The 13,972-nt window shown below is 43.4% G+C and overlaps 1 protein-coding gene across 1 annotated transcript in view; it reads right to left on the bottom strand.

The window, feature by feature from the left end:
• The window catches only part of LOC306920046 (MAM domain-containing glycosylphosphatidylinositol anchor protein 1-like), a gene marked incomplete at its 3' end in the record, with an annotated part of 214,033 nt that overhangs the window by 59,490 nt on the left and 140,571 nt on the right, over window positions 1-13,972 (bottom strand). Inside the window, exons 4-5 of the mRNA XM_079496653.1 lie at window positions 5,861-6,054; window positions 4,181-4,313 (exon numbers count right to left, since the gene is read on the bottom strand). Coding sequence (XP_079352779.1) covers window positions 4,181-4,313; window positions 5,861-6,054 — 327 coding nt within the window. The remainder of the gene's footprint in view (window positions 1-4,180; window positions 4,314-5,860; window positions 6,055-13,972) is intronic.

The following is a 13,972-nucleotide window of genomic DNA, read 5'->3' as shown; positions in this document are numbered from 1 at the left end:
TTCAAGTGAATACATGAGTCTGTGAGATTGATTTCAGTATGGCTGACGGAAATAGGAATCCTACAATTATGTCCAGCTTTGAGCGATTGTGTAAACACAAACATTGAATGCCATTGACAATGAATGGACAGCTTTGAGTGTTTGTGTATAAACACAAACATTGTCTTAACACGAACATTGAAGTCGAAGGTGAGGACGCAAAATGTGATTGTCCAGAATGAGATGATGTATGATGATAAGAGCGCCCCTCACTTCACACGGGTGTGATTTTGTTTTATATATATCCCCCAAAGAAATCTGGTAGAAAATGGGTTAATAAAACTATTTGGTGATTGGACTCATCCAATATATCCGCAAGGTGTCCCTTGCACTGTATATCGCCGCCAGAATTCAGAATCGCGTTGAGAGCTTGTAGATCGGCTATTTTCAGGGTGCAACCCAGCACTCTTTAGCTAGTGGAGATGCAGGTGTAACGACATGGATTTCAAAACAAATTAGTTCAACGCAAAATGTTACGTTCCAAGTTCAGGATACTTCGGGAAAAAAAGCAATTCTCCTGAATGCTGCCTTCCAATATGGATAAAGAAAGGAGTGGCATTTGCATTTCTTTCACCATATAGTAAATGCTGCATTCGTGGTCTGGAGAGGGCAGTTGTTTTACAGACGGGTAAAAGGGCAGGGGCTGAAGCCCCGTTTGAGTGCACGTTCCTGCATACATGCAACGTCTCTCTAGCAGGCTGCACTAGATGCATCACTGCACCCAGACAGGCCCGCTAACACACGTCTTGACATTGATCCTCAATAAACACGCACGCACGCACGCACGCACGCACACACACACAGACACACACACAGACACCATGGCTACATTTTACAGCATCGCCCGTGGGTCTTAGAACTTCTTTGAATAATAATAATAAAAGGGAATAAAAGACAGATTCCAAATACAAAGGGTGAAAAGAGAGAGAATTAGAGCCTGGCAAGAGAGGACAATGAAAGGATAAAGCACAGAGCAGTATAGAACTGAGAAGAGGGGGAGGGAAGATTGTGAGGAGTTGTGAATTATAGCTTCAATTTTCCGGGGAGGCGTGGGTGCAGGGAATGGTTGGATCAGCCAGCAATTCTCTCAACGTCACAGAATTTATGTGCAACACATCGGTTTACAACCAGCTAACAAACATCTCTGTCTCACACGCTAATGTTCTCTCTCTCTCTCTCTCTCTCTCTCTCTCTCTCTCTATCTCTCTCTCTCTCTCTCTCTCACACACTCTCTCTCTCATACAGCTGCATATTATGTACTGTATGTAGCTTGATAGTCAACCAATTGTTTCCTGCAAATCTGTCCAGACAGTGACAATAAAGTTGATGGTTCAAATTAGGGATACCGATCCGATCCCGATACCTCCATTTCTGTGTTAGCCGATACCGATACAGAATACCGATACCAGTGTCGTGATCTCATGTTGTGTTTATAGCTATATCTCGTGTTGTGTTTATAGCAGACTCCTCACTCAAATTTGCATTTGCAGTTTGGGCAACTCCAAAGCAAACTCCACATGTCCCAACATTTTATTTACCTGCAATAGTGTCAACCCCTTACCCCTGTGTCGGATCTGTGGTTAGACTGGCATATTCTCCGATACCGATATGACCCGATATGACAAATAAGGGCCGATCCGATACTTTTCCCGATACCGATACAGTATCGGGACATCCCAAAATCTGTTCAAATCCCACACAGCCTCTGAGCAGGATAAGTGTAGGCCTACTATTCTCTCACCATCATTTCGAGGTGTAATAGAGCAAACATCTCAGTTGTTCCAGACAGTGTAGCAGTTCACTAGTAAAAAGTAGAAGCATGCAGGATATGCAGTGTGTGTGTGCGTGCATGTGTGCGTGCGCGTGTGCGTGCGTGCGTGCCTGTGGAAGAGAGAGTATCACTGTGAGGGTCACAGGATGCTGTGTGTGCGACTGATTGACAGCAGGATATTGCTGTCACACCCACATCAGTCAGGTATACAGCCCATCCACAGTGAGGGTTTAGCCTCACAATGCTGACAGGATATTTCATTAGTGCCTGCATGGAATTCAGAAAACACAGCTAATCATCGGATTGGTGTGCCATGAGACACTGTCAGGGTAGAGTGGCTGGTAAAAGAACAGCCAGGCAACTGTGAGGTTCCCTGTTCGATCTCGGGCTCCCCCAGAGTTAGTGTCGAAGTGTCCTTGAGCAAGACTCTGAACCTCTAATTGCTCCAGATGTGCAGGTTGGTGCCTTGCATGGTTTCCGCCGCCATCGGTGTGTGAATGGGTGAATGTAATGCACAATCTATGTAAAGGGCTTTTGATAAAAGCGCTATATAAATGCACCATATACCAGTTACCATCCGCAAACTACAGTTCATTAGACTCTTCAGCTCAGATTGACCATTAACACCTCAAACGCCCGGGGTATTTAGGACCATTAAATCAGTGCGCCCAGTGATTTGCAGCAACGGAGCACATTTCAAGATGCACCAGGCGCCATCTTGGATGTAGCTGAAGTAGCTAGATGTAGCCAAAACACCCCGAGGCGATCGACAACAACGGGAGGTATGATTAATTATATCGCGACTAGCGACGGGACCGCGATGGGCCGTCAAAAACACAATCTTTGGTTAGAATTGGACGGATTGATATAGATCAAGAGTTTTTCGGTCTCATCCACAAAAATGGGGGGAACATTTTGGATGACGTCCCAACCGGAAATAACATTGAATGTTGCCCAACAGGCGCTCCCAGCCTGTGGAGCGGTGCGCTCTGTTATGATATCAATAAAGTTCTGTCATGTGATTAATCTCCATCCTGAGTCGTCGAGGGTTACTATTTGATAGGACGGAGACCTATCAAATGCCGCTCAGGGTGTTAACCATTGCATAGCTATTGCGTTTAGTATGGCGGTGTGACCTTCTGCTCATGTGATATCCCAGATTATATTATATATATATGTGCACCGAGACACAGCTCTGACATGTGCAACAAACCCCAACAACAAACCCCAGAGCAGAGCATAAGGTTAAGACGTTACAGGGTTACATCAACAACATAACTGCCAATGCATTCCATATTCCACATAGATACGACATGACAATAATACGATCCATAAAACACATATCCATATAATCACAGATTTACCCATAACAGAACTAGATACCACATATAGTACAATCCATAAATCACAATATAATCACGGAATCACCCATTACAGAACTAATTGCAACAGGGAGGAGGCCGGGGACGCGGAGGGAATTTGAACGCTGACATCTGAACAATCACTGAGTCAGCTTGGCATGTAGAGTGAACACAGAGTAGTGACTGCATGCTTATAAGGACCACCTGATTGAATTTTGCGTGTGAGTGAGTTAGCTTGCAGCGAATGAGAGTGAAGGGAGTTGACGTGGAGAGAGAGAGCTGATTTAAAGGAGCAGAATAAATTACTGTTACCCCTGTTGGTCTGGGGAATTATAATAAACCTTCAGACTTCCATGTCTCAATGAACTATCGCTGCGCTGGATGCTGTTGTGTTTTGATGAGACATCGAGAAGATCATGCAACCCTGCAGATATGTCTCCAACCTCCTGGTGGAGAAATGTAAATGTGCTCATGCACATGCATGCGCACACACGCATGCGCACACACACACACACACGCACGCACACACACACGCACACATGCACACGCACACGCACACACACACACACACACACACACACACACACGCCTCTATACCTCTTTGACCTGACAATATTAATACCACCACGTGTTGTTCTATTTTATTTGGACAACAGGGCTGGAAAGAGGATTTGTCTTCAGTTGCTGGAGGGCATTCAAATCCCAAACTAGGATTATGATCTAAAAATCAATCAATCCTCTTGTACCGGCACAGTGAATCAGTGGTAGCCTCGCATGGCCAGACACAAATCTGCCGGTGCAAAATAATAATAATAATAATTACAAAAAATTGCCCAGTGATACAGTCTGGCCAAGCGAGCCTAAACACATGTCGCAATGACATGACATGTCAGACATGACCCACTTGGATAAATCCAATCAAATCAAATCAGCAATTGACGTGCGTGCGTGCGTGCGTGCGTGCGTGCGTGCGTACGTGCGTGCGTGCGTGCGTGCGTGCGTGTCTTACCGGTGGCGTTGGTGAGGCGGAAGGTGACAGACTTGTCCTGGATGTCACACAGGTTTCTAACAGACACCTGGCAGGTGTAATCAGCAAAGTCCCTAGACCTCAGGTTCTTCAACTTCAACACTTTAGTCTCACCCTAGACAACACACACACACACACACACACACACACACACACACACACACATAAACACACATGTTATGTCCAAACAGAGGCAATTCATACAAGGACATAAATAGTTCAGGTGCAGAAAAGTTACATCAACAAAATCAAGGCATGTGTCCTCAGTCACGATACAACAAGCATGTTGGTGTCCTAAGTTCGAAACCCCCTCCAACAACCAGCCCGGTGTCATATCGTTCTCCTTGTGTGGCCCATAGCACTTACCCTACCCCCTTAGATAGCACTTTTTAGACTTGAATAGCATTTGAAACAGACTTATAGCATGTCATGTAGACAGCACAATAATTGCATTGTATGTAGTCATAGCACTTCATAGTACATATGTATAGCATAGTATAGTATATATGTATAGTGTCATTATATAGATATGTTCTAGTTACGTTCTTAGCTTACGCATGTTTCATGATAAATGCATTTTATATAGGTGATGTATTCCCATGCTTTTTTGTTCTTGCCTAATGTAAATCGCTCTGGATTAAGAGCTAAATGCCTAAATTGTAAATTGTGGCTGAACCCATGGGCCCAAAATCCACCCACTGTTGTTTCGACAGCGCACACAGACACACCGCTAGAAGGCCAGGTCCAACGCCTCTCTTCCCGGTAGCTATGCTCATGGAAGGGCCACCAAGCAGCACCGGCTGTTGGTATACACAGTGTCCACAGAGGTTGCAAATGCATCTTAAATCTGCACCCACTACGTTAACGATGGTAGTTACCATTAAAACGGAGCAGTTTAACGTCATGCTCAGTCAGGACATGCACGCACGCACGCACGCACGCACGCACGCACGCACGCACGCACACACACACACACACACACACACACACACACACACACACACACACACACACACACACACACACACACACACACACACACACACACACTAGGGCTTTCACTTCTATTGATTTTTACTAGTTGACTATAGTTGCCTATTTTACTAGTCGACTAGTTGTTTAACTAGGCCTATACCTATCATTTTAATAAGTACATTTAAAAACTGTGTTCTTTGGTGAGTAGGCCTATAACTACATATAATCTACGTAATCTTTTTAAAGCCCTAACACACACACACACACACACACACACACACACACACACACACACACACACACACACACACACACACACACACACACACACACACGATAGGGCCATCTTGGATTATGGCAAATTTAGGGTATTAGCAGTGAGCAGATCAGGGTAGATTTTTTATCCTGGCTAGTAGACCTAATGTCCTGTCAGAATCAGTTGAGAAACAAAATAATCCAATTTTGTCCAAACTGAGTGGATATTTACTGGACTATTAAGGCAGGAAGTAGGCCTACAGGTAAAGGATTTTACCTTATTGTGAGCTCAGTAGATCAGCTATTTTTGCAACTTTTTGTGACACTGTAGTTAGTGTAGTATGACAAAAAAGAGGAAAAAGGTTTGACTGTGGAGATGCAAGGTTTCTGACGATCCTGTAGTAGAATGTGTTCATATGTGTTATTCTGTACCTGTGTGTAGAGCGGTTCATAGATGTCAACACCGTTGTCCTTGCTCTGCTCGATGGGCGTGTTGCCACGTTTCCAGTTGAAGCGTGCGGGCGGGTTGGAGTTGACGGTGCAGCGCAGGAACACCGTCTTCTCCTGGTAACTCCCACGGACGTCGCTGATGGTCTGGTGTACCGTCAGGACCGGTTTGTCCAGGTCTGTTACACACGCACGCACGCACAAGTCAAAAACAAATTTAAATTTAAAACCAATAAAACATTTCCGTTGGTTATATTCTCGCTGTATGTAGCCTACACACGCACGCATTCACACACGCATGCACGCGCGCACACACGCACGCGCGCACACACCTGCACTCACAATCACATCACAGTATCTGCAAGCCTCAGCACTTTGGCTGTGAGGTTTCAGCTCAAGGTATGCGCGTGACATCATCATCATGCCCGGAAGGTATGCGGGAACGCCTACTGAGTGACAAAAACTACTTTCTGGCCTTGACAGCCCAAACATCCAAACAGAAAAGTCCTATTTGATTGAATTAAATGACTTTAAACTACATTAAATTCACTTTGTCACTCACTTTGCCACTCGATTTGCCACTCGATCTGCCATTCACTTTATGCATGCGCATACCCTCTATTGTCTTTGATTGGAGTCTAGACGTTTGACTGGCACACAAACACACGGTAGCAAGTTTAACCTGCTGCCCATTTCACCAGCACAGGTGGCACAATACATTATCTGGCTGTCGTTTGAGACCAAGGGCTCCATCTTTCTTGAAAAGAAAAAAATATTGAGTGAAGGTTATGCATTTACTTTTCACATTTTATGCAAGGCTGCTCCCAGTCTGCTAGAATACTGTCATAAGTGCTTACAAAATCTGATTTTAAAAACTAAGGGATCAGGGTTCAGCCAGGGTTGACGTTGAGCTTATGAACTGCTTGAAGCAGTACCACTTGTCAACCAGTAGGTGTCCCACCCAACACCAGAGTCCATTTTTCAATATGAGTTATATGAGACCACCTCCAATCACTGCAGCTGCTATAGATAGCCTATACTGTATGAACATACTCTGGTATGTGGTTAAACACAATGTAGCATGTAGCATGAAAGGAGCATTATAAGACTATATGTTCAAATTATGTTAGGCAATATCTCAGAACCCTTCATAATGGTTTATTACTTATTTATTCAGACGATTATCCTCTGGGGCCTTATGACCACATTTGTGGTTTAAAACCGGAGGTTACAGACACGTTGTGTTTTGCTGCAATAACCACTTACCTTCTCAACAGAACATTCTCTTGTACTACCGGTAATCCTTTTGTAAGCTTTATATGAACTCCAGTTACATTCTCGTATACTGTATCTGAAGTTGTAAACAAAGAGGAAGTGCTCTGCAGAGAGCATATCTCTTTCCGGCTGGATTGCCTATAGCCAGGGTGGTGTGGTATGTTCACACTTAACCCATTTTGACCTGAGATCAGATTCTAAAAACGTCTTCTACATCCTGACAGTTTTCTGAAAAAGCTATGTTTCTATGTCAGTCGTAAAAAACAAATAGCAGACCTACAAGCTCGTAGCTCGCCACTCGGTGGCGTGCTATGAGCTTGTAGATCTGCTATTTTTCAATAGCTAAAGCATAACATAATGCTAACACCAAAAGGGGTTCCCGCCCAAAATGGGTTTTAATGTATTGCATTTGTTCTAGCAGCATGATAACAGTCAAATTAAAGTCAATGAAATCCATAACTCCAAATAGTATTGGTAGTTCCACAGCTACACTAAATTATAATAGAGAACACAGGATAGAGAGCAATATATAATAGCATCATCATTCATAACATTATTCAACTCAGTTCAGTCTAAAAGGTTGCTTGCCAGATGCTTCCAGCTGACAAAAATACCCTTTATTTTAAAATGTAACTACTGCTCGCAAAAGTGGTGTAAAGGAAGCATTTTATTATTTGACCTATAATATTTAACCAGGCAATACAATAAAGAACAGGTTCTTAATTATTCATGGTGACATGATGTTTAAAACAATCTATTCATGCTCCAATTAGTGTAAAGTACAGTAGCTGATATATTTTCATAAGCCAGGCTCCCCAGGAGAGCCTTACTCCCTTCAATTTGGACAATTTAAGTGAGCAGATCGAGACACAACATGAAACTTTAATGAAGGTTTTGATTTCCCCAAAGTCCTGCTTTGTGCACTGGATCAATTCCACAGCGAGGCCATTGTCTACTTTCCAAACTTCTTGTGGTTTCAGAGTTTCTCAAATCGCCGTCCTCTGAGAAATGAGACAATATAGTGCTGACATGAAATCATTTTGCTGGTCTTTTAAGAATCCAATGCACAAAGGTAAAGCACTACTTTGTAATGACTGAGTGAAAATAAGGTTGCAGTACAGAGATCTAGGGTGATCAGGTGTGGTCAATTGGCTAATTTGGGCCCTGCCCAGAGCCTCTAGAGCGGTGCCCGCACTGGCCTACTTGGAACGATGCAAGTTGGAAATGAGTGCCCCACCCAGTTATTATGTCCCTTTTATGCCCATATATGGAGTTCTTTGTCAGGCATGAGTCTGCCAAGTCTATACAGATGTCAGAACAGGCCAGCTCCATATGGAGATATGGGGTGATCAGGTCCAGAGCCCGGACAGAGGCTTTTGTGCTGGTTCTGGACAACCAACCGGGCACTGCACTCCCTGTGGGGGTGTGGAACGCGTGTGTCGAATTGGGTGTGTTGAAGTCGGTGGGGTTCTCGAGTTACGTGGATAACAGACGTACACGCATACGTATGTAGCCTACTGTAAGTACACACAGAGTCTTGGTGTATTTATAGTATATGTGTATAGGATAAAATAATAATACGTCGAAGAAGAAGAAGAAGAAGAAGAAGAAGAAGAAGAAGAAGAAGAAGAAGAATAATTCATTGGAATTTAAGGAAATTACAGTGAACACGTGGCTTCAAAGCGTCACATACTGCATATTGTGTTCCTCAAACTGTCTAGTGTCATTATTTCAGTCTATTAAAACATACATAAAGCTACAGTGAGAAAATAGACTTTCAGCTAATTAGTATGTCCCTCTGTATGAGTTTATCCTGCAGACAATTATACCTTGACTGTTATTCGTATAGAACCAACTAACCAAGGCATAATTTTCAATTATTCAGGAAAGTGTGATGCTTTTTGATACACTATAGTCCAAAATCCATGCATTCGTGCAGTGAATAGAACTTCCTTTTATTAGTGGGTATTTTCAATAATGAATAGTGATAGACTTAACATACCAAGCAATGAATAAATCAGGGCAATTAAGCTGGTTTCAAAAACAAGCTCTCCCTCGCTACCACTACCCTGGGGAGCTTCAGCCGCCCCGCTCCTCTCCCGTGCTGCAGAACCCCATCCCATGTCCGTGAAGACTTTCCAGACACACACAGAGCCAAAACAAAACAGAACAAGCATTGTGTATCATCGTCACAGCAGAGGATACAGTTACAGGTTACATTTTAGAGTTGAACAGGAGAAGACTGCTGTTTAGGAACCTTAAGGTTCCTTCCCAAACAGCCATCCTACCTTCTGAGCCACTAGCTAGCTGCCATCCCATGTTATGTCTCAATGGAGCAATAAAAAAGGAAATATTATTTCAACTGTCAAGAATGTCATAATTCTCATAATGCAGCTATAAAGGAACACAATTTACAATTTACAATTTAGGCATTTAGCAGACGCTCTTAATCCAGAGCGACTTACATTAGGCAGGAACAAAAGTATGGGAATACATCACATATATAAAATGCATTTATCAAGAAACATGCGTAAGCTAAGAACGTAACTAGAACATATCTATATAATGACACTATACATATTAACTATACATATATACTATACTATGCTATACATATGTAGGCTACTATGATGTGCTATGACTATATACAATGCAATTATTGTGCTGTCTACATGACATGCTATAAGTCTGTTTCAAATGCTATCTAAGTCTAAAAAGTGCTATCTAAGCGAACACAAAGGGCAACACTTCAGGGGGCCAAGCAATCTACCCACAATGAATGGCCAGGGAATACTGAGAGCCAGACTTATGTCTGCGGAACCTACAACGGTATACCTCAGCATGACAACTTCATACAGTATGGCTACACATTTATATAGGTCAGGTGACTATCACAAATAATGCAGTATGTGAACATAATGAAGTGTACCTTCACAAGCTGTACTTAATGTATAATAGGTTCTATAGAAACCAGTAAGACGCCTGAGGTAGAGAAGCGTGCACTGGCCATATTATATGGAGCATGTCTTGAGTGCACAGCACCAACAAAAAAAACAAAACAACAAACAACAACACCTGATGTTTGAATGTGTGTGTTTGAATTGTGTATGTCTGGGGTTTCTGTGTCTCAGGCCAGAAATATATATTTTTGTCCTAGATTGATATAGGTTTACCGTGCACGCACGCACGCACGCACGCACGCACGCACACACACACACGCACGTGCGCGCACGCACACGCACACGTGCTGTATGCAATTAGACAGTGGTGGACAAAGTACTTAACCCCAAGGAAAGTTAATTGTCAAAGTACTGGAGAAGCCTAACCTGACTCCGCCAGATGGGGCAGTAGAGAGTACACAGGTCCCCCCCCCCCCCCTCTACTGCCCCATCTGGCATAGTGTTTAAAATTACTTATACACGTATTCAAAAGTATAAATTAAAAAGCACAATTTCTTTTTAAATGTTGACACTTGAGATGACTGAGATCACGTTGATACAGATAACAGGATTTTAGTTTTTGTTTATTTGAATGTTTTTCTCATTTGCAAGTACATTATCGAGGTTCAGCCATGTGTGGAAATAAATTGTCAAAACTTCACTGGATAATTCAGAAAATGCAGGAAATAAGTTTATCTTATGCTGCTCACGATCCTATCTAAGAACTGTAAAGTGCACTAAACGTGGGAAATTGAAGAATGCCAATAATGCACTCTGTACAGCAGTTCTTCTAATCAATGCAAATTAATTGCACCAACTTCTGGTGTGTAAGGACTATTAGATGAAAAGCAGAAAGGATAGGTGCATCGCCCTATTTACGCATTTTTTTGATTAGCATAATGCAGACAAGCATGCTGTTTGTTGGGCTGCCGGAGACGTGCTGTGCTGTAACCAATTACAGACTCAACGTGGTGAAAGTTGAACTATTATACCTGTATCTTTGGATTGTGTGGTCAGTTAAGGTCTCCACACACCGGGCGCGAATCGGATGCGAATTCGGATTTTTAGCGGCGTTTCTCCATCGGTTTTCCGAAAAAAGCGGCCGGTGTACAACCACCTTTACAGTTGACCAGTAACTTGCCACAGTAGGAACAGCAGAATACACACAATTTAGCCGTGCACATGCACATGCACACACGCCAGATGTGCTACAGTATAATGGGCCAGTTTTCTTAGGGACACAGTGAAAATTGTAATTTTCTCCAGTGGTCTTGGTGGGAAAACAACAACAACAAAAGGAGTCCCTTGGTCTGAGATTATGGGCGAGACAGAGAAGAAACCAAGAATATAAAAATGTGGACTTGAGACCGGAGGAGTATTACAGCCCTACCAAAACTAACAAGAAAACACATACACTCACGCACGCACGCACGGATTGTTGTTTGATAGAGCTTTGCGTCTCCTCAATTATTCATCATGCTGCACACAGAATAATGATAAAGAGACCATAAAACATGCACAAGACTCACATTTTGAAATAATGAGAGAACGGACTTAAAATGAGTAAACTTTCTAAAATGCAAAGCTTAAAAGCTAATATTGATTTAGGGTACCTTCTCCACTGGTGTTATTAGGAAAGAAAATACTACCGGTATATATCATTGGGTTTTTCTTTCTCTTAGCCCCCATCAGCCCAATGCCATGCCCCCCCCCCCCCCCCCCTCCTCTCTCTCTCTCTCTCTCTCTCTCTCTCTCTCTCTCTCTCTCTCTCTCTCTCTCTCTCTCTCTCTCCACAGACAGTGAAAGTGATAGTGTGGCCATTAGGGTAAAAGTAATCTCTCAAGAAAAGATTCTGAGCTGCACTACCAAATCTGTCAGCAGGGTCATTCAGAACGTGTCTACATTGTTGATAGTGGGAATGAAAACACAGGCGCACCACAGGAAGTGGAGGGCTGAGGGCGGTCCAAACGGGAAAAATCCTGTTATACACATGAGGGCCGAGGCCTGTCCCCAGGGGCAAATTCAGAGGAAACGCAAACAGCAGAGAGCGCTGCTTTTCCTTTTCTTTGCCGATGGGTTCCCAGATTGGAGATTGGGGTAAAAGAGACCAAGAGTGATAGGGAGAGATGAGGCGAAAAGGATGTGAGGAAGAGAGAGAAAGTGAAAAGTGAAAGTAGGAGTTCTGACTGAGGGGGGGGGGGGGGGGGGGTGCATACTTAGTTGGTTAGACATGGGTTAAGGTTAGGTTTAGGTGTGCTGCCCCGTGGGAGGTTAGGTTTCTGGTTTAAGGACTTCAGTGTTTTGTACCATACTATTGTATGAGTACCGAACAAAGAATGTTTGCTTTCGCCATCTTTGTTGAAGAAGAGTCTGGGCTAATGACTGGTCTAACCAATGACTAGTCTAAACCAAGTACTGTCTAACACACTGAGGGAGGACACGAGCAAGTAGGGAAGAGGCCTCATGACAAGGGAGAGAGAGAAGGTGAGTGCAGACAAAAAGAGTCACACGGAAATAAATGAGAGGAGAGAAAGGGCAAAGCGTGTGAGAGAGCACAGCTTACTACGACCCGGACCTACCCTACTATGTATGTGACTGGGAGGGCAATCTGGGAACCCATCTGTCTTGAGAGATTACTGGGAGATACGTAGATATTAGGGTTGGATCTTACTGGGAGAGACATACGAGGGTCTTACGTGGAGAGATCAACAATGGTTGATCATGTGAGGTGTTAAGGGTTCATCTTACTGGGAGATAGATACGAGGGGTTGGATATTCCTGGGTGAGGCATACAAGGATTGGATCTTACTGTGAGAGATCTGGCAGAAAGATATGAGAGTTAGATTAAGTGCAGATGGAGAGATTGTGATAACAGCAAATGTCTCAAGATAAGCTCACAGTTTCACAGTTTCACTGTTCCCAGGACAGTTTAGCTTCACCATGGCAGTGACAGCACAGAGGGCATTACTGTAAGGGACAAGCAGGCATGAAGGGACTCATTACCTTCAGGCACAACAAACACACCCATGCACAAATGCACGCACGTGCACACACACACATTCCCCTCCCGGCGAGAATAGCACATTAATTTCAGCCCCGCTAGCTGCAGCCCCTGAGGGTAAGGACATCATTTTTTGGTGTGGATGTACCGTAAGTGCCATTGGGAAGCATCCTAGCGCTTCATGTGGTTGTGCAGACCAGCTGTGTCACCACATCACTGCTGTGGACCAGGAGTTAAAGGACAACTTTAGTTTTTTTCAACCAAGGTTCATGTTTTAGATTGTTATTAGAGAAAGTAAAAGATGAGTGTTCATTTGTTTTTGCTTCCTTTCGTTTTAGGAATTTTAGCTGTTTTTGACAGGGGGGCGGGGGCATTCGAGCATGGGGCTAAATATGTATTTTTTTACAAAATATTATGGCGATTTATTTTTTTATTATTTACTATAGTCCTAAAATACCTCAGGAAATTACATCTGGCCACAGAAGATCACAGGATCTACTGAATATGAAGGTAGCCTACTGGGGGGAAGCCACACTATGTGTCATAGGCTCAATATGTCAGTTTGGCACATTCAGTAGATTGAGTTGTCCCATGATAATACATGTACATGAGAGAGAGAGAGAGAGAGAGAGAGAGAGAGAGACTGCGCAACATTCCAGTGGTATGAAATGACGAAATGTTGCGGTCAGAGCAACACACTATAAGCTAAACTAGAGCTATCTGTACTCAGTCGGCTCATATGCACCATTCTGAAAACAGCTAGCCCACAGTGAAGCACTTTGCAGGACGTATTGTTCAGTGTTTTACAGTGGACATAAGCCTCGGTGCCTCTGGCTGCAGTGGTTATTGCCTACGATCCAAACTGATGCCGTGGCGCTCCCT

This window comes from Electrona antarctica (genome assembly GCF_951216825.1).
Source record: "Electrona antarctica genome assembly, chromosome: 3".
Taxonomy (NCBI): Eukaryota; Metazoa; Chordata; class Actinopteri; order Myctophiformes; family Myctophidae; genus Electrona; species Electrona antarctica.
Note: the sequence above shows the minus strand (reverse complement) of the source record. Positions and strands in the feature narration are given on the sequence as shown.